At 40.7% G+C, this 18,561-nt stretch overlaps 2 protein-coding genes and 1 non-coding gene across 4 annotated transcripts in view; all 3 read left to right on the top strand.

Moving 5' to 3' along the window:
* The first annotated feature begins 1,083 nt into the window (after positions 1 to 1,083).
* On the top strand, positions 1,084 to 10,769 carry malt3 (MALT paracaspase 3). The gene is made up of 15 exons (XM_049575166.1): positions 1,084 to 1,206; positions 1,474 to 1,537; positions 1,648 to 1,772; positions 2,130 to 2,268; positions 2,385 to 2,557; positions 2,789 to 2,885; positions 3,370 to 3,405; positions 3,541 to 3,744; positions 4,564 to 4,741; positions 5,784 to 5,858; positions 6,184 to 6,311; positions 7,731 to 7,880; positions 8,458 to 8,612; positions 9,820 to 9,936; positions 10,065 to 10,769. The coding sequence occupies exons 2-15, from the start codon at positions 1,495 to 1,497 to the stop codon at positions 10,401 to 10,403; spliced, it is 1,959 nt and encodes a 652-aa protein (XP_049431123.1). The 5' UTR covers positions 1,084 to 1,206; positions 1,474 to 1,494; the 3' UTR covers positions 10,404 to 10,769.
* A 418-nt stretch (positions 10,770 to 11,187) lies between these two features.
* LOC125887634 (FERM domain-containing protein 5) overlaps positions 11,188 to 18,561 on the top strand; it is a 91,751-nt gene continuing 84,377 nt past the window's right edge. The window contains exons 1-2 of one of the 2 annotated variants that reach the window (XM_049574600.1): positions 11,188 to 11,195; positions 12,774 to 12,901. In XM_049574600.1, the coding sequence (XP_049430557.1) occupies positions 12,800 to 12,901 (102 nt within the window). In that variant the 5' untranslated portion in view covers positions 11,188 to 11,195; positions 12,774 to 12,799. Of the gene's footprint in view, positions 11,196 to 12,557; positions 12,902 to 18,561 lie in introns of those variants that run through there. The other variant, XM_049574601.1, reaches the window with a different exon arrangement.
* Positions 11,539 to 11,610, top strand: trnah-gug (transfer RNA histidin (anticodon GUG)). Its single transcript has one exon. It is a non-coding gene; the product is annotated as a tRNA-His (tRNA).

Raw genomic sequence — 18,561 nt, 5'->3', positions numbered from 1 at the left:
ATATCCGGTCTTATTTATTTTTATGGTTTCAGACAGTTCTTGAGTTGTTTAACGGTGATATTTAGTTTGTTTTTAGGATGGATCTTTTATACACTTTTATTAGAAATTTCATAGTAGTCAAATTTTCTATGTGAAACTAAATTGCTTGCGACTCACTCTTTTATATTTGCAACGACACTCTTGAAAATGAGATTCTGAGCTTTTCTGGTTAAACAGAGCTTGAACAAACAAACATAATCAAACAAAAAACACCTGCACATCAAGCTAATATCTTTATTTAAACCTTTAAACATAAACCTTTAAACACCCTTTTATAAAAATGCCAAATACATATATATCTGATATGTGAATGGCATGTTAAATATTATAAATGTTCATTTACATACTGAACTATATACAAAAAGTAAACAAATTAAACATAAATGAACATATTATTTGAATACATTTTATTCAAATACTTTAATATATGGTCTTTGAGGGATCTAGACATATGCTGCATTTAAATGTTGTTACCCTTCTACAGTAAGACACATTAAAAATGTGCTCCACATTTCACACAGATTATGTATGTGAATTTACAGTGGGAAGTTCATATACTGTAATGTGGGGCACTTTATTGATGTCAAAGGCTGTTTATTGGGCACATAAGCCAAGAATAGAAGAATTCATTTTCTGGTGCTGATATTTTTATTTCATCTGCTTGCAATCAATTTAACCCCAATCATGCCAAATCTAGAATATCATGTGGTTTCTCTGTGTCAGTGAAAATACAGTGAGTTTGTCCTGTTTTAATCCCCGAAACTCAATTACCTCAGCCTGTGATTGTACAACACCTGAGAAGAGGCAAGATTGCTTGTTACCGTAATGTCTAAAAAGGTGGCTCACTTGCATCTCCCTTACACGATTCACACCGACTTTTACGGTGCAGTGTTCGTCTGTTTGGATGTTTTTAAATCAAATTCATATCATTATCTTAAAATCAAACTTGATATCTATATTTCCTCAGTGTTCCACAGGTGAAAGACACTGTATGGTTTATCGGATGCTTCCACATTAGACGCTTTACGGTAATGTGTGTGTACGCTGTATCGTTCCGGGAAGGGGAAGACTTTTCTCGACATAATTTAAGTTATGAAGATTGAGGAGAGGAAAACATATAGTGGCTGAGGTCCGACAGCTGCGCAACTGGTCGGAGGCTGACGGCAGGTATGCAGTAACACGTGTGTGTTTATGGGTTGTGAACACTTTGGATTTTAATGTGTGAATCAGAAACATTTCTAACTAAACCTACAGTATTGTTCACTGCGGTGTTCAGTTCACCAGATATGAGAAGTTAAGTTAATGGCTGAGGCTAGACATCACGCTGACATCATGTTTTTCATTTTGTGATCTTTATATTTCGGGTCGATTCAATTTATAGTTATGAAAAAGTACTAATTTTAAACTAGTTTAAAACTATTTAACTTCCTATAGGTATAAGAAGAAAATGCATTAATGACTGGATCCTGCAACAAACCCTGTCGAATAATGATCAGCGGTAGGTGTTTTGTATGTGTCTCCTCACCTCACCACATGCTGTGACTTTTCTGAAATAGATACCACACCTGTGATTTCAGATGAATGAGATTCGCTCTTGATTTGTTTCAGAAATTGTCATAGTGCGCCATCCTGTTTCTGTGTGTGTACCTGTGAACCACAGGGTGACACTAAGCGTCCGGGCTGAGGGCACAGACACCCTTCACTACCAGTGGTTCACTGATGATGAGCAGGAGGTATGTGGATTTGACTTGAGATCAGCCTATGTGTATGAGTTACCATAAAGAAACTTAAATATCTTAAATATTTTACTTCTTTTGAGGGTTTAAAAACAGCATTTTGAATGGCACCTTACTATTTACTTTGATGCGGAAATAGTGTCTGCTATATGTAACAGTTGTCTGTGTCTGTACTGTACATGTCTACTCTGGTGCACAGCTATCTCGATGTGAAACTACTGGTTTGAATAAAGCTATGTAAAATGATGACTGAAACAAGCTAAACGTCATATCGAGATGGTGTCTGACAGTCTTGCACTGATCTAAATCTTTTCTACTGCCATGAAATTTAGTTTCTTTTGTTTTGTTTTCAAGGTGCCTGGAGGAACTGAAGCAGACTTGACCATCACATCTATAAAAACCCAGCTCTACGTGTGCCGAGTGAATGACCACTTTTGTAACTGCGTCTTCAGTGACTGGGTGAAAGTGAAGGTGTTAGACATTGATAAATCAGGTATGCATTATGTCATCCTCCAGCCTCTGAGTGTCAGCTGGCAATGAATCAGTATTTGTGCATTGTTTGTTACTGTGGGTGTGAGTCTCTATCACTTTCTTTTCACACATCACCAGGTTTGCCAGTACACTGGCAGGGTGAGCCACACATCGCTGTTAACCCTAAACCCCAGACAGTACGACATGGTAGCAAGCTCACTCTCTGCTGCGTTGCCTTTGGCATGCCCACTCCACACTATCAGTGGTACAGAAATGGACAGCAGCTGCTGGAGACTAGTGGTACGCTGCAGGTAATGAAGGATGGAGTGTTTACTTATCTCAGTGCTGACACTGATTGTTTACACTGTGCTAAATTTACTGTCATCTAACTGGCTGTGAATCACGCATCCTTTACCAACCATTAAAACAGTTTGGTTAATATTTTACCAATGTTTTGATTTAGGGTTGAGTAATCGTACATGTGAGGAAACAGCCAGGAAGACAAACAATGGTAGGAATATAATCTATTGCTGTACCTGCAGATTGAGCGTGCAACAGCCGAACACGCAGGATCATACCTGTGCTGCATATCTAACGTGCTTCAAGAGACATGGACTGAGCCAGTTGATGTTGACATTGGTAAGTCATAACTGAAACTACTTTTATCAGATCAGTTAAAGTCTGTCTGTTCCCACTTTTATCAAGATATTTCCCTCAGACTTTACTTCCATCATTTCCAATGAAGTGGCTATTAAGAAAATCTGTGTTTTTAAACACTCCCCTCATTCCACTGATTTAGCATTTAAAGACTAGACTTAAAGTTATTTCCATTATGCTGAAGGTACTTTCCCATTTCTACAGACTAAAAAGGAAGTTAGACTCCAAATAGTGCTTGATCCGAGCCTTAGACACACAACAGGAAAGTGATGTAAAGTGAAACTAGTTCTTGCAGTGTTTCTCCTGTTCTTAACTTGTGTTGTGGCATGTACAGTGCGGATCCCAAAAAACAGTTGTCATATTGTTAAATAGTACTGCCCTGTATGTGTCCTATGGACAGATTTATAGTACTTTAAATTAGATTTTTGTTTTTAAAAAATGACTTCTCTTCTTTTATATCTTCTAGAACAAACGGATCAGCTTCCTCCTGCTGTGCCCACAGGTACGTTTTTAATGGAAAGATACTTTAATGTCAACCCATGCTATTTTTAGTGTGCCACCACAGAAACTACCAGGGTATATATGAGAATTTCCTGATGTTACTATAATTAGACTTTTTCTTTGATCTTTCTTTTAGCCACTGATAAAGTTGCCCTACTTATCGGCAACCTAAATTACACCCACCACCCTGACTTGATGGCTCCGATCATGGATGTACATGAGCTGGCCAACCTCCTGCAGCAGCTCGGCTTCAGGGTGGTTTCCCTGCTGGATCTCACCAGGGAGGAGATGCTGGCTGCTATCGACAAGTTCATTCAGCTCCTTGACAGAGGAGTTTATGGTGAGTACAGTTTTGTTTTTTGTCCAGAATCGGCTACATCTGTCATTTGATTGATGATTTCAACTGTTGCTCTCAGAGAAGTGCTGACATAGTAATTACCACATATTTGTGGAATCTCGAATATGACATTGTAACTTCCTCTCTTGTGCTCTGCGGCTCTTATCTGTTGTCCACGTGTCATGGGTCACAAATCCCTGGGTGATTTGTAATAAAGTGTCTTGCTTTAAGTGTAATGCTTAGCTGTGTGGGCAGATAAGGGGTAAAAAAAAGCGGAGGTGTTTTTAACTTTGTATGCTATGTGTGACACTTCCTGTATGTCTGCAACACTTTGAGAGGGATTTATATAGTGTTTAAAGAGGGTCATTCACAATCAGACATTCAACTGATGTACACAGTGTTAAAACAAAAACCAAAGATGGGGTTGTAGTGTATGACAACATTCAGCTATTAATAACTAGAGCATAGTTTCAACAACTAGTCATATTGCTCAAAGGAACTGGGCCACTATTGTTATATTAAATAGCAGACAGATACACAAGAGGACATTACTGTTTTATAGATTTGTAATGTAAAATGATGTTGATGATGAAATAAAAGCAGTGATAAAAGAACAGTCATGGTGTATCAGAATGATACAGCCTGTCACTATTCTCTACTCTCTCTTGCTAATAACAAATCAACGACAGAACTTTGAGAAAGCATGCCTGAACATATTTTGAAACATAGCCCCAGTGTGACCTTTCTCTATGCAGCAACAAACATTGCAAAAAATGTGATGACTACAGTTCTTATGGTCTTGTATTTTATCACTCTTAACAGGCCTTTTCTACTATGCGGGTCATGGGTATGAGCGTGCTGGGAGGAATTACTTGGTAGCTGTTGACGCTCCACAACCGTACCGAACTGAAAACTGTGTGTGTGTGCAGAGGGTCATGCTCAGCATGCAGCAAAAACGGACAGCACTGAGTGTGATCCTTCTGGATACCTGTAGAAAATGGTAGGTGCAATAATTAATTTCTGTTTTTACTAAGAGAAGACGGTATTGAATCGGATGGGATTGGCTTTACACAATTTTTTTGTGAACTGATGATTATATATACTGTGTTATAAATATTTAATAAATTGCGCCATTGTTACGTTACCAAAACAACTTTGTACCAGGCAGTAAACATGTTTATATCTGCTGTTAAGTATGGCATTTTAACATGGGTGTCTATGAGGATTGACTCAATCTTGGAGCCTGCCTCAAGTGGCCATTCGAGGAGCTGCCGTATTTGGTACTTCTGCGTAGGTTCATTTTCATCTGACAAATACAGCAATGCCACCCAGTCATTGAATTTCGCACCTACTTTAAAGTTTTTAAAGCCTGTGTGACCAGGTTTTACCTACACTGATATTTGTGGTTCAAGCCTCAAAGTCAAGACCTTAGCCAAAGTCTTTACATTACATTAGAGACTGATACAGGCCTGTAAGACACTGGTTCCTTTTTTCCTCAAAATCAAACAGATGTTGTCTAATGAAATTGTTTCTGGTAAATGGTGAGCAGTGTTCAAACTGTAATCATAGGCTTTAACCAGGTATGGAGTGAGCTTATTTTTAGTAGCCTTAAACCAGTCCACCAGGAACCTATCTGGGCCCAGGGATTTTCCACCACGCCTTAGGGCTAATGCTTCTGATATTTTCTTCTCCTTGGTGGGTTTCCCCTAAGCTTTTTACTGTTCTGTTAAAATTAGTATTTTAATTATAGAAAAAAAAACTTGTTGACTTCTTCTTTGGTTCTATTATTGTCAGATTTCTATAATTATAAATGACAACTAAAACTTGTCAAAATGTTTTACCCTCCCAAATCTTTAATTCCATCTTAAGTATTATGACTTTGTTTCTGTTTAAGCAGGCTAGCCCAAGATTTATTTGGTCTGTTCACATATTCATACACTCATTGCCACTGATAGAATCATGACCCGCAAGCCTTCTCATTCAGAACTGTATGAGATAGTGACTCCTCTAATGTAAGCCTTTGTGTATGTTACTTTCTACAGGTACAACCAGGATAGCATACCTTCAGGCATCATGCCACTGGGACCCAGTGGGAACACTGTTTATGGTTATGCCACGTAAGTACATTTTATTAGTTTTATAAATATTATTATTATTTTTTTAAGATATTTTTGGGGCTTTTTAGCCTTTAATGGATAGGACAGACAAGCGTGAAAGGGGGAGAGAGAGAGGGAGTGACATGCAACAAAGGGCCACAGGCTGGACTTGAACCCGGGCCGCTGCGGCAACAGCCTTGTACATGGGGCGCCTGCTCTACCACTAAGCCACCGACGCCCCAGTTTTATAAATATTTAATTACAAATGTAAAAGAATAAATATATGCATAAGTAAATCTTTTGCTGCTCTGTAATCCCTTCCCTAACCCTTTATTAACCAATGCAGATGTGAAGATGCTGAGGCGTTTGAGGTCCAGGATGGGGGCAAAAGTACTGGAATCTTCACTAAGTACTTGAACGCTCACATCCTACAGACGGAGAAAGTCACACACGTCTTAGAGCAGGTGTCTGAGGGTAAGTTTCATATAACATATATCATATTGTGACTATTTTGATATATATTGAGATTTTAGATGATGACAATGATGTGATTTTTGCTGGGGGTCTGTACCAAACAAGCATGTTCTTTTATTGTCTGGAATATGATTTGTAGGCTGAAGCATCTCTGTAGCATCAGGGCATGTTGTGACACATTTTAACTGTTTCCAAAAATTTGCAGCTCCTGCGATTTGGGTATTGAACTTGGCGATAATGCGATTTTGATGATGTTTGAATTCATTGCGCAACCCTACTTTATCCATTCAGGTTGACTGTTCTGGCAGATTTGAGGGTAAATAGATCTGAAGGGAACAGGTTGTCCTTGGGTGCGCTGGTTGGATGGACCACGGACAAGTTTTATACTCTTGGCAACTCATTTTAGTGTTGTTTACTCAGGACTTGAAAGTGTAGGTGTGACTGAGTGGGGGGTAGGGAAGTTAATCAAGTTGTCGCATCTTGATAGCGTGTCTGTCTGTCTGATGGGCCTCTGGTAGAGTAATTTTTCAAGGTAGCATTAGCATGTGACCTCATTCTCTGGAAATTCACACTGTTGGCATGAGAACAGCAAGAAACCTGAGAGCTGCAGAGTGCAAGACAGCTGCTCTGCCGTTTGGGCACCCCCCTGCCACTGCTCTGATGTCTGCACAGGACGCCCTGCTGACAGCACTCTGTTTGTGTGTGTGTATGTGTGTGTATCGACATATTTAGAAGAACAAATGAACCTTTTTTACACCCGATTTTATCCTTTTTTACTTTTCCCTCTTTGTACTTTCCATTTGAAATCCCAGAGCCACAATATGGACATTAACCTAGAAGTTCTCAAGCCTCTGTTTTTGATATCTGCTCATCTTGTCTGGGACTTATTTAGAGATGGAAAAAGAGCTGTCGATGATGAGCTGCTCGTAGTGAAGACAGCTCGCCCCAAATATTCCTGATGCCAAATCTTCTCGAAAGACAAGCATAAATCTATATTGAATCACTTGAACATGCTGGTCAGCCTTTTCACCCCGTTAACCTTTTACCTGATGCTTATGTATGGGTGTAGTGAATCTTGTGACAAGGTTTTCCAAAAGTCAGGTCAATTACTGTGAATATTAACTTTCATATTATCTAAGTTTTTAAAATTTCCCTAAGTTCCTCAAAGCCAGCCATGTGGATCTGATTAATATTTCTCCCTGCTATTGCAAAACTCAGGCATGGCCCCAAGAGCCAAAGAGTATGAGTACACTGGCTTGTGTAGTTGGAAAATATTTTATAAAAGCTTTAGTGTGTAATGAAGAGGTGATTTTCTTAGTAATGGCCAAAGTGAAATGAGTAAAATATGCTAAAAACACCCTGGAAATTTTGGTGCTGGTATCATATTCACCTGTTCTTTTCTCCCTCACCTTACACCAGATCTAGGCAAAGACCCTCTCGTCACAGGCAAGCAGCAGGTGGAGATCAAACACACCCTGAAGGAACCACGATCCCTCGCTGATCCGGTTCGGACCACCGGCCACACAAGGGAGCTGCACCTGCGTGATGCCTGCTGGAGACAAGCAAATGGTGAGTCTCCAGAAACCTACATGTTTACTGAATTCTAGGTCAAATCTAATGAAACCACATTTCCATTTCTTGATCTGTTATCACCTTGAGCGTGAGAGAGAGAGAGAGATTGTTTACCCTTGCCCACACCTCCTACACTACAGTGTGTGACAAACCAAGTGCACAAGGTGTGGATAATGTGATAATTTTAGCACCATTCAAGGACGCTACTCATTTTCTTTTTGTGATAAATCAAAATAGAGAACTGGTTCACGTTACAAAGACTTATTTTCCTATTTGATGGAAGGAAGTTGGCTTTTGACACCTTGACTTCCTCATATTTACCTCACCACTTTGAAAATGGAACGATTGAACTAATCTGAAAATCTCCTCCGTCTCCGTCAGACAAGCTCAAAGATAGAAAGTCTGCGGCTTAAATTATTAGTGAGGCTGAAAGTCCCCTAATGTGGTTAATTAAAGGTTTGGTTAAATCAGTAATTTAATTCTATAATAATACAAAAAAGTACAGTCAATGTGAAACAGTTTCAGAGCATGTTAGTCATCATTTTTCTTGAACCTTTTTCATATCTCTTTTCAGAGTTACCACGGAGGAAGCGGCTGCTATTTGTTTGCGGAGTAGAAGTGGAAGTGAGCTTCTCAGCCCTGTTCTCTAACGTCTTGGTGGCTTTTGCCACCATAAAGACGACAGGCCCCAGAACCCAGGACTGCACTGTCACCCTGAGCAGCATACCTGTAAATATTTATCTTTACTTTAAGCAGTCCTGTCAATTTTTATTCCCATATCTATAGAACTATTGCAGTTTGGGTTTTAATACACACATACACAGACAAAATACACTGTATGTCAAAAGTTAATGTAGTGGTGGAATGTAACTGAGTACATTTACTCAAATACTGTACTTTAAGCAAGCACCTTAAAATATTTTTTATTTGAGTATTTCTATTGTGTGCTACTTTATACTTCTGTTTCTACTTTTGGAGGAAAATATTGTATTATTTGTACTTCTCTAAATGTTTTTGATTACTTTAGTTACTTTGCAGATTCAGAATATTAATACAAAATAATATAATCTAGTAAATGGTGATGTATGAGTATAGATCAAACTACCTAGCAGTTTAAAAACTCATAAAATTAGTTCCACCTTTGTCAGCAGCGACATTAAAGTGTTTATCATATTAATGTATCACTAATTATAATTCAGTAATATATTATGAATCTGTAATGGGCCATTCTGCATAATGAGTACTTTATATTTTGGTACTTTAAGTATATTTTGATGCTAATACTTTTGTGCTTTTACTTGAGTAAGATGTTGAATGCAGCATTTACTTGTGACACAGTATTTTTACAATGTAGTATCACAACTTTTATCGAAGTGAAAGATCTGGACACGACTTCCACTACTGAGTAAATGTACATAAAAAAGACATGTCAGCACAAATGCCTTGACTTCACTTAAGTCTTACTTTCTCATTTAAGAGGTACTAAATTCAATATTGGGTTTTAAAAACTGCAAGTTGTACCTACATCATAAATTCCACATTGCTCACAGTAGAAGTCAGTCACTTTCCATGAGCCAGCAGGAACTTCTTAGTGATGACCATTCACCCCCACGTTTCACATGTCTGAGGAAGTTCTGCCCATATATAGACTTCCAGCCTGCTGCAGCCACAGACAAAGACACAGCAGGAAGTAGATATTAATCTGCTGTACTTCTCCAAATGTAATACGTGCATGCTTTTGAATGGCGAATTTTAGGCCATACTGACATCTAGTGGCCGATTGATGTATGCATCTAGTGCATTTCCAGCAGTGAGTTAGTGCTAGGCCAGTGTAAATGTAGGACATGTTTATGGGAGTGAACCTCTAAAAGATTTTGATAAAGTTGTTTTAAAGTGTGATGATGCTGACAGAATCTTTTATGCTTTGAATCCATAGCCAATGGAAGACATATTTTCCGGCCCTGGCAGGTCAGAGGATATGGACTCTCTACTATTTAGGAATTCTGAAAACCCAGACTCAACTCTGCGGCTTTGTGCTCTTCAAAAGCTCACGGTATGCAGTTAATTATGTCTCCTGATTATTTTCCTATTGAGTGTTATATTTTTAAAGCAAAAACAGAGCAAGTCTTTACAGTACTGTACAATAAATGTGAACTTTTGTCTCTCATTTGCCTCTGTTAGGAGTCACTGGTCATCAAGGTGGATCTACACTATACTCACACGGACAGTAAGCTGCGCCAGACAGAGAGCCAACAAGTGGACATAGGAAAGCCTCTGGTGGCATCCTGTAAATTGCACAGGAGGAATCATGCAACGACAGCCAAGAAACAAGAAGGTGCTTCTGCTCAAAGTATGGGCAACATACCACGCAGCAAACCATGGCTGCGTCAGACTCAGGCTGGTCCATGTGGCCCTTTCACCAGGAAGGCAGAGTGTGGCCCCAAAGTTGCGGTCACAAGGAGCAACGAACCTGAAGAGAATGATGAAAATGAACTGCAAGACTTCAATCTTCGCCATTAGCCCTTTTGGTCCTGTTGTAAATACTACTTTGATGCTTTTTAATGATGTGAGCGGGAATTACTCACTAGCTGATTATGCATCTTACTTGTCTGGTTGATTGGTGGTGATAGATAAATGAGTGAGTGACTGGATGAATGAATGACAGAGGTTTGTGTTTGGGTGGTGTTTCCAGCCTTCAATTCGTAGCTCAACACTGAAGAGACATTAACACTCACTTTTGCCAACCACTGATGTAATCATAAATTGTATAATACTTAAAAATGTTATCACTTTTTTCCTCAGTGGCAAGCTGGCTAGCCTAATTTATCACATTAAGACCTTTACTGTTTATAATTTATCTAATAAAAACCACTACTTTCATCATTATTTTGCTTGTCAGTGTTTTAAAACGTGTCATTCTGTTATAATGTCAAATCAACTGCTTCAATGCATTACAAAGTTTGTGCCTGAATCGACAGTATTGATGCTGCTGACTGAGAGTTGGCGAACAACTGCATTACTAAAGAGTGAAATTATTTTGTTCATTACAAGACAAAAATTAACAGAGACGTTATGGCAAGATTAGTTATGGTAAGTAAGCAAAAATAAATACGATAACGTTACTTAACATTTCCGGTGGATGTTTCAGTGTAGTCTTGTAGCTTGGATGAATGAACTTAAGTTACACAGTGACGCTAACGTACGTTGGCTAACGTTTAAGATGCGGCAAGTTTTAGCAGTTAGCAAAGTAAGTTGCAAGTCAGCGTCTGCGTTACCGTTATGTCGAATAAAAACGACACGAAATACTAGAAGGTATTACTAACGACAATTTAGGAACAGTGTTGATATTTACACTTCGAAAATATCCAATTGGCGCAATACAAGTCGCAATTTCGGTCCAGCAGTTGACCTAACGTGAGCTAATGTTAGCTAAGTTAGGAACGGTTGTTAGCTAAACTCTCGTAACAGTGACCGTTTACGTTGGAATTCTAAACGGTTTCTTTCTTGCTTCATTTGCTCACTTTAGCCTCTAATGTTATAGAATAATGTTGTGTTTATTCGGTAACACTGCCATATGAATAATGTCACCATTCACGTGGCTGTTTATTTTCTTATAGACAAAATATGGCGATGGAGCATCAGTCCCCGCTAGCTCGCCGTGATCGTATAGTGGTTAGTACTCTGCGTTGTGGCCGCAGCAACCCCGGTTCGAATCCGGGTCACGGCAGCAACCTACACGATGGGGACATTTCTTTTGGCATTGTGAGTTATTCAGCTATTATGATATTCCCAACGTCGACACACAGTTATAACTATTTTATGTGAAATGTGGTTTACTGTTATGCAGACTGCCCTAAAATAACGGTTTCCTTTTGATAAAGATGTCGTCAACTCTGATGTGAGTCATAAGCGGAAGGTCAATAATAGTTCAATTACACCACTGTTGATTTTCTTAGAGGTCTCCCACCAACTCAGGACACCACAGAGGGTCCTCTTCATATTAATCATACAAGGTGGCCACTGATGGGCTTTGATGGCTGCTTAAAGCGCACTAACAATGCCTGGCCTGCAGGTGGCAGTAGAATACATTCAATAGTCGCAAGATATGACCTAAGTATGATATATAACGTCTTGTCCCCCTTTCAGGATGGCTTACTCAAGTTTGACAAAACTATATACATTTAAAGAAAGCCACTAGAGTGCTATGATACCAGAGGCCAATGATTGTAGGTCAGTCTGCTGTGGTTTTGGTTAAACCCTGCAGTATGTACAGATATTTTCTACTCAGGTTTTGTTTATGGGGCTCATCACAGCTTTTACTATTTATAATCATTCAGTTGGATGCATTTTATCATCACAGCTTTTGGTTTGAAGGGATAAGGCACTGCAGTCATCACCCACTAGTTTTGCAACATAAATAAAATATGACACTATGTTTAATTGTAAGTCTGTGGATATTTCACACACAGGACTCAATTTTAATATAGTTGGTCATTGGTTGCTGTGTGTCGGGGTGAATTGCGAATAAGAAAAAAGAATATTGGACATTAAAACGCAGAGAAAACGCCACACGCTCCCGTTGGTTCACTTTGACGTCAGTTTTCATTGGGACCCGCCCGCTTGCTCAAGTGGCAGCGGTGAATGGTGAGAGATAATCCTCGGCTCTACCACAGACACACAACAGGGCTGAGCTGCCTCTGGATCTGGATGCAGGCATCCTTGGATTCTGCCTTTTAGCACGGGCCCACTGCACGAGAACTTAACGGGACAACAATGGTGCAAGCCTCGGCGGCTGAATCTGTGGCTGCTGGTCGTTTAGGGGGCCGGGGATTGTGGTCAATGTGACATTCACTTGCACGCTTGGTGTTGAGTTTATTGTTCTGGTCCTAGACGCAGAGCAGCGATTCTCTGAGAAGATGTTGAGCCGATTCATGAGTGGCAGCATCAGGAATCTTGAGCGGGAATACAGCTGCACCGTCAGACTGCTGGATGATACGGAATATACGTGCACCATTCAGGTTAGTCACCTGTCGACCACAGTTTATCCACTCCGCAGGGCACTGAATAACGATGCAATTGTGTCTGACCTGGCAGACAGAAATAGCGAGTGTGTGAGCAGAGGGACAACAAGCAAGTGCCTGCATGTCCCACTGCTGGTGCCTACCAAGAGACAATATAGACCCTGAAAAGAATCATGGCGAGTTATTTTTGTCATTTCATGTATCATAAGGCTGATGTATTTCCCTCACGTAACCCATTATTGCCAGTGAGTGAATTTAGCTTTCAGAGAGCTTTGTAGGACAGACATGGCAGCTCCCTCAAGCTCTGGTTGATGGGATGTCAAAAGCAAATTACTGAAATTCATGACAGAAAGGCAGGATTATTTTTCCAATGTGTCAGTTTGTGTCTTTGCTTGAGGCAGTGTTGCTTGTTGGTATTAATTATCATCAGTTAGTGTTGCTGCTCATGCAGTTTCCCTTGAACCTCTGACATCAATAATGCACACAGGGTATCCCTTTGCTGCTCTGGAGAACATGCCTACCAAGTTACACAGTGTGGCTCTTGCAGATCCGCACAACATATTTTTAATGTTATTATTTAGTGACCACTGCATTACTGTGTAAATGTAAGACATTTTCCTTTATAAAATCGTCATTTACCACTGTGTAAAACAAACTATTGATATTGTCAGCGGAGACATCTTGTAAAGATGAAAACAGAACAAGGCCCTGATATTAAAAACGTCTCTCTCTCTGCCTTTTGTCTCACCACTACAAGCATTGCTTTGATGATTTTGCAGTTTTCTATTCATGCTGATTTCATAAAAAGTAGGTGAGAGGGCCTGTCACATCAATTACAACACAAAATCGTTCCCTTTGTGGATGCTGTACAGTTGTAGGAAAGAGGTGTGAGGAAATCCTCAGAGAATTCTCCAACTAGTCAGCAACATGTGGACACATTAAAGCCGCTCCACAGCATACAGGGGGCACATTCAACCTGCAATGGAACATTAAGAAGACATGCATGATTCTTGTCACTTGGATATCTGATATCAGAGGGAGGCTATAACACAGTCGCTCCTCTTTTCTCCCACAAGCAAGCGTGAAATAGATACTGCAATTACTGTAGGATCGTGACTGTGTGCCCAGGTTGTAAACAGACCTGCGTTTCTGCTTGGAGAGCTGGGCCAGAGATGGAGCTGGGCCAGATGGACTGTGAAGCCAGCAGGTGTGCTGTTTGCAGCAGAGTCGTGTGGTCTGTGTGGCTGACGTCAGCAGGCTGGAAGAAGGGGAGTGGAGTGAAAGAGGAGAGTGCTCCGGCTCTGCTGTGACTGTCTGGCATCCTGACTATCTCTCTGTCTAACCTGGCCGTGGGAGGCTGAGGGCTAATCCACCTGACTGGGCACACCGCTGAAGCGTATTCCTCTTTTAGTTCAAACTTTGCCCTATCTTCCCTGCAGGCTTCTGGCCTGCCAAAAAACAAAATCACCCAGGATACCAGGGACAAATAGACTAGGAAATGCAAAGTAAGAGGCATAACTAGGTCATATATTCTCAGTCTCACATGATCTCCCTCTTTCCCCCTTTCACTTTTTCACCTTCCTATCCTCTTTCCACTGAGCTGAGAATTTATTCCTCCTGTACCTTTTTCCGTTACACTCTGATCGTTTCCCTAAACTGTTTTAATGGCTCCAAATTCAGATTTGCCCCTGACTTTTGTTAGCCTCTTCCTTTCTCCGACATTGAACCAGGTATCAACTTCCTCAATGACAGGGTCATCCCCACGGTGTCTGCACTTATAAAACCACCTTTAGCAGAAACCAGAAATTAGAAACACAAAATATGCGTGCACCATAGCTGAGCATTGAGAGCTTTCAGAAGAAGGGCAGAAAATGTGTCCCATCTTTTTAGAGCAGCGGCAGCCGTAATGCATGAACTTAAGTTTTGCTTTGATGAATTATGGATCTTTCCACTATGTTTGGAGGAGGAAAAAGTGAGCGCTCATCATTACGTAGCCCTGTAGATTTAGCTCTCATCTAGTCGCAGGTTGATGGAAGTGCCTGAAATCCTCTGTTGCCCTCAGGCCTCTTCTGCTCTGTGATTTTAATGCAGTGTTGCAGCAGAGTCAGACTTAAGCATCGCCTCACATTTGTGTCATGTCTGAATAACAGATTAACAGATCAACCAAATTTAAAAGAAAATACCATCTAGTTAATCAGAGACAAAACCAAGTGGTTCACCAACTAAGAATACAGCATACACCCTCATTGTTTTTGGTTCTGCTGCTGACGCAACTCAAACACTATTCTAATTTAGCTCTGTCAGATGCAATATTGATGAGTCTAAGACATCTAAATGCAGGTTGTTTGTCCCCAGTTTGCCTTAAAAGTTTCATCTCTCAGCTTGTGTATATAAAGAAGTCCCAAATATGCCACTGTTACACATTCAGTTGCCGATATTTCTTCTGGATCTCCATTCTTAAAGTGTCTGTAGCCTGTTGTCACAGTGAAACTATTGAAAAGGTATTGTTAGTTTTGTGTTGGGGGAAGAGGCAGAAAGAGAGCGAGAAAGACAGTGTCTACAGATACAGGGAAACCATTGTTTATCTCTGAAAGGATTGTTCGACTTTTTGAGCAGCTATTTTTTTTATAGAAAGAGTAGGGTGTGTTTAAGCTTGCTTCCACCCGAGTCCTGTTGTGTCTGACAGTTTGCATTTTCCCGTGTTTTTGCTTATTATTTCTTTAGATGCTAAGATGACGCGGGATGTAGATTGCACTTATTTTCTCCTCCATTAGTGCAAATCTGATATGCATTTTGAAACCCCCCGGTGTTTTGTTGTTGTGCTTCTAATTAATTACAGATTTATTGAATGGCTGTCAGCACAGTGATCTGGCCCACTCCACATACAGAGTTAATTATAGCGTGCACCCTGTGAAACCTGTGATTTCCCTTGGTGTTCTAATAACTGTTTTGTTTGAGGGAACCACTACCACCAGCTTTCAGCTCACTTATCAACCCCAAAGTAAAAATATAAGAAAATGGGGTCTCTTCTAAGATAGCAAAAGAGTAAGTGCAGGACTTCTCACTCTTTCACCACTGCTGTGTCCAAAATCAGTGCTGGACAAGTTCTCCCGATGTGTGCTGAAATCTCGGTGAGGAGACTGCCGGGGGATGGGAGTCTGTGTGTGAGGGGTGCTTTACTTTGAAGCACAGTGCCAGGGTCTCAGCTGTTGCTACGGTGACTCCACAGTTACCCTGACAAAATGTGAGATCACTCACTGGTCAGGATTCCCCCTTCCAAAGGCCCTGACAAAGACTCGGCCGTTAGCTCTCACAGGAAGGTAATTTATTTCCTGAATGCCATTGGAGGGAAGTGGTGGTGAGGTGACTAATGCCATGCCCACGCCAACCAAGACGATCTTCTCGGGACTGTCCTACTGTTCCCCTGACACACATTCAGCCTTGTATCTCCTGTGATGTCATTATCATCGTAGATTTTCTGTGCCTGCTGTTGAAACTCACATGTGTGTTGTGTTGGAAAATTGGCAAGTGCATATAGGGCAGAGTATCATTTCAGCATTTAGATACTAGTGCAGATACGATATCCAAGTTTTGTTACTAAAAGACCCTTTTTAAGAAGTCACAGTATGAAAAGCACAGGTGTAAATAGAATTAATGATGGCTGAATTCCATTTAGCTGCTTCAGTTTCAGGGTCCTCGTAATGCGCCTGCAGGCTCACTGTCACACTGTCATGGTTTACTGGGACACTTAAGTAGAACAGAGTTAATGTTATTAGTAACACCTGTGCTTTTCCCAGTATGGCATGTTAAAATGTCTGCTGTGAAATAGGCCTGTACCAAAATGATATGTTTTTGATACCTTAGGGCCATCACACATGCTGCGTTTTTATCCGCCTGGAAGACATGGTTGGGTGCTGGGTGCTTCTCTCGTGCTTGCTCTGTGTCAACTTTCAAGGAATTAGATGCAGGTTGTGTCTGAGGTTGCCAAGCGACCATAACTATCTTCATATTATAGCCTATTCACCAGAAATCCTGAGTGCAGAGCTGGGGTCGTATTTATAGAACAATGCATAGGATCCATACTAAAAATTTACGTGCAGACAAAAGCCATAAATGGTGTGCACCAAAAAAAAATTTGACAATTTCTACATTTGGGCTTCCACCTCACCATTTGCATCGCCAATTTCCTGTCTCAGAAATGTTCATAAGCAAAGTTTCTCCCATCAAGTCTGTTTGTATAGATCACAACTTTAACGTGGGAAGTGGCATATGCCTCTTTCAGGCCTCGTTTTGTGCGTGTGCGGGTGTTTATAAAGTTTGCTATATATATTTAAGTTTGTTTTAGGGCTAAAATGTTGTCTGTGTGACAGATGTAAATCTCTGGGTCGCCCTGCACTAAAATAATCAACTTGTTCTCCATATTCATCATCGACTTGTGTTTACAGGAGAAAGGGAAGATTTTTAGCAGGTGTGATTGGTTATTTGCTGTCACATGACATGCGGAGTGTGTTGTGTTACAGAATTTGAACTTTGTTTATATCAGGGTGAAACTGTCTCATCCTTTATAAAAGGCGCATAGGAATGCTTGTGTGCGGCAGCAGCGTTGCTCTTGCTATTAAGTGCACCTTCCAGCATCTACGTTGAATACAATGGATTATAGGGCACAAAAAACGCGGCATGTGTACTCAGGGCTACGGCTACATCTCAACCGCTTTCAGTTGATACATAAAAAAAGAATAAGTTTTGCTACCCAGCTCTAAGTGCAATTTATTTTAACTGTTTTTATTTTCGGAGGTTTGCTTGTACTCAACATCTTCATCAGTGAATGCTCAGAGCAAAAGTGTTTTATTTATAGTTTTTACAGTTTTAGCTGCAGTGTCCATGTGACACTAAAAACATCCCTTGTGACTGCAGGTCCTTGCTGACTTTACACTGTCAGGACCTTCAGTGGTGTCGTGCACCAGGTCTGCTAGGCATGCAGTGTGCCAGGTTTGGAAGAATGCACACCTCTGTGTGTGTCTGCATGCAGGTGTGTGTGTTCAGCGCTCATGGCGGCAGACACACTGTTGCTATGCTTCATATGAATGATTAAAATGTGTGCTAGGCCTGAATGTTTCATGAGGAGTAACCTCAGGAGAACGTCACTTGTGTTTACCAGCATCACTGCGCACCAGCATCACGATTGGCTGAACCTGTGGCGCATGGCTGCTTGCGATTAAGGATTACATCACTGAAGCGTCTATCTAGACAACAGGGCAGGGCAGCCCCGGCTTGCAGCCCTCTCCAATCTCTCGTGGGGATTTGACATGTGGGAGCAGCCACTTGCCAGCTATACTTTATCAGTCATGTCTTGATGATAATGAAAGAGCTGGTGCATCATGTCAAGGTTGCGAAGGGCTGCTGCTCTGTTGATGCCTTTGGATGTGGTCCTTAATCTTCACCCTTGTGTGTCATTTCTGTCTCACACACAGCTCTGATATACCAGCGGGGTACTACCGGGAAATTATGCTTTACATTAGCTTATTGGGATTCATGACAGAGCTTAGCTGAAGATGAGATGCAACATGACTCTTTGGCCATGCTCTCATTAAAACACAAGCTCATACACATAAACACGTTCTCAATTTGTTGCACTATCACATCAAGATGCTTGCAAA

This window comes from Epinephelus fuscoguttatus, linkage group LG4 (genome assembly GCF_011397635.1).
Source record: "Epinephelus fuscoguttatus linkage group LG4, E.fuscoguttatus.final_Chr_v1".
NCBI classification, from domain to species: Eukaryota; Metazoa; Chordata; class Actinopteri; order Perciformes; family Serranidae; genus Epinephelus; species Epinephelus fuscoguttatus.
This window is presented reverse-complemented; position numbering and strand designations above follow the sequence as displayed.

What these genes read in the sequence shown, in the direction of transcription:
- malt3 (XM_049575166.1), top strand. Translation starts at nt 1,495, where the DNA reads ATGACTGGATCCTGCAACAAACCCTGTCGAATAATGATCAGCG. An exon ending in TCACTGATGATGAGCAGGAG is followed by an intron (nt 1,773 to 2,129) that starts GTATGTGGATTT and finishes TTTGTTTTCAAG; the next exon opens with GTGCCTGGAGGAACTGAAGC. An exon ending in TCACCCTGAGCAGCATACCT is followed by an intron (nt 8,613 to 9,819) that starts GTAAATATTTAT and finishes TTGAATCCATAG; the next exon opens with CCAATGGAAGACATATTTTC.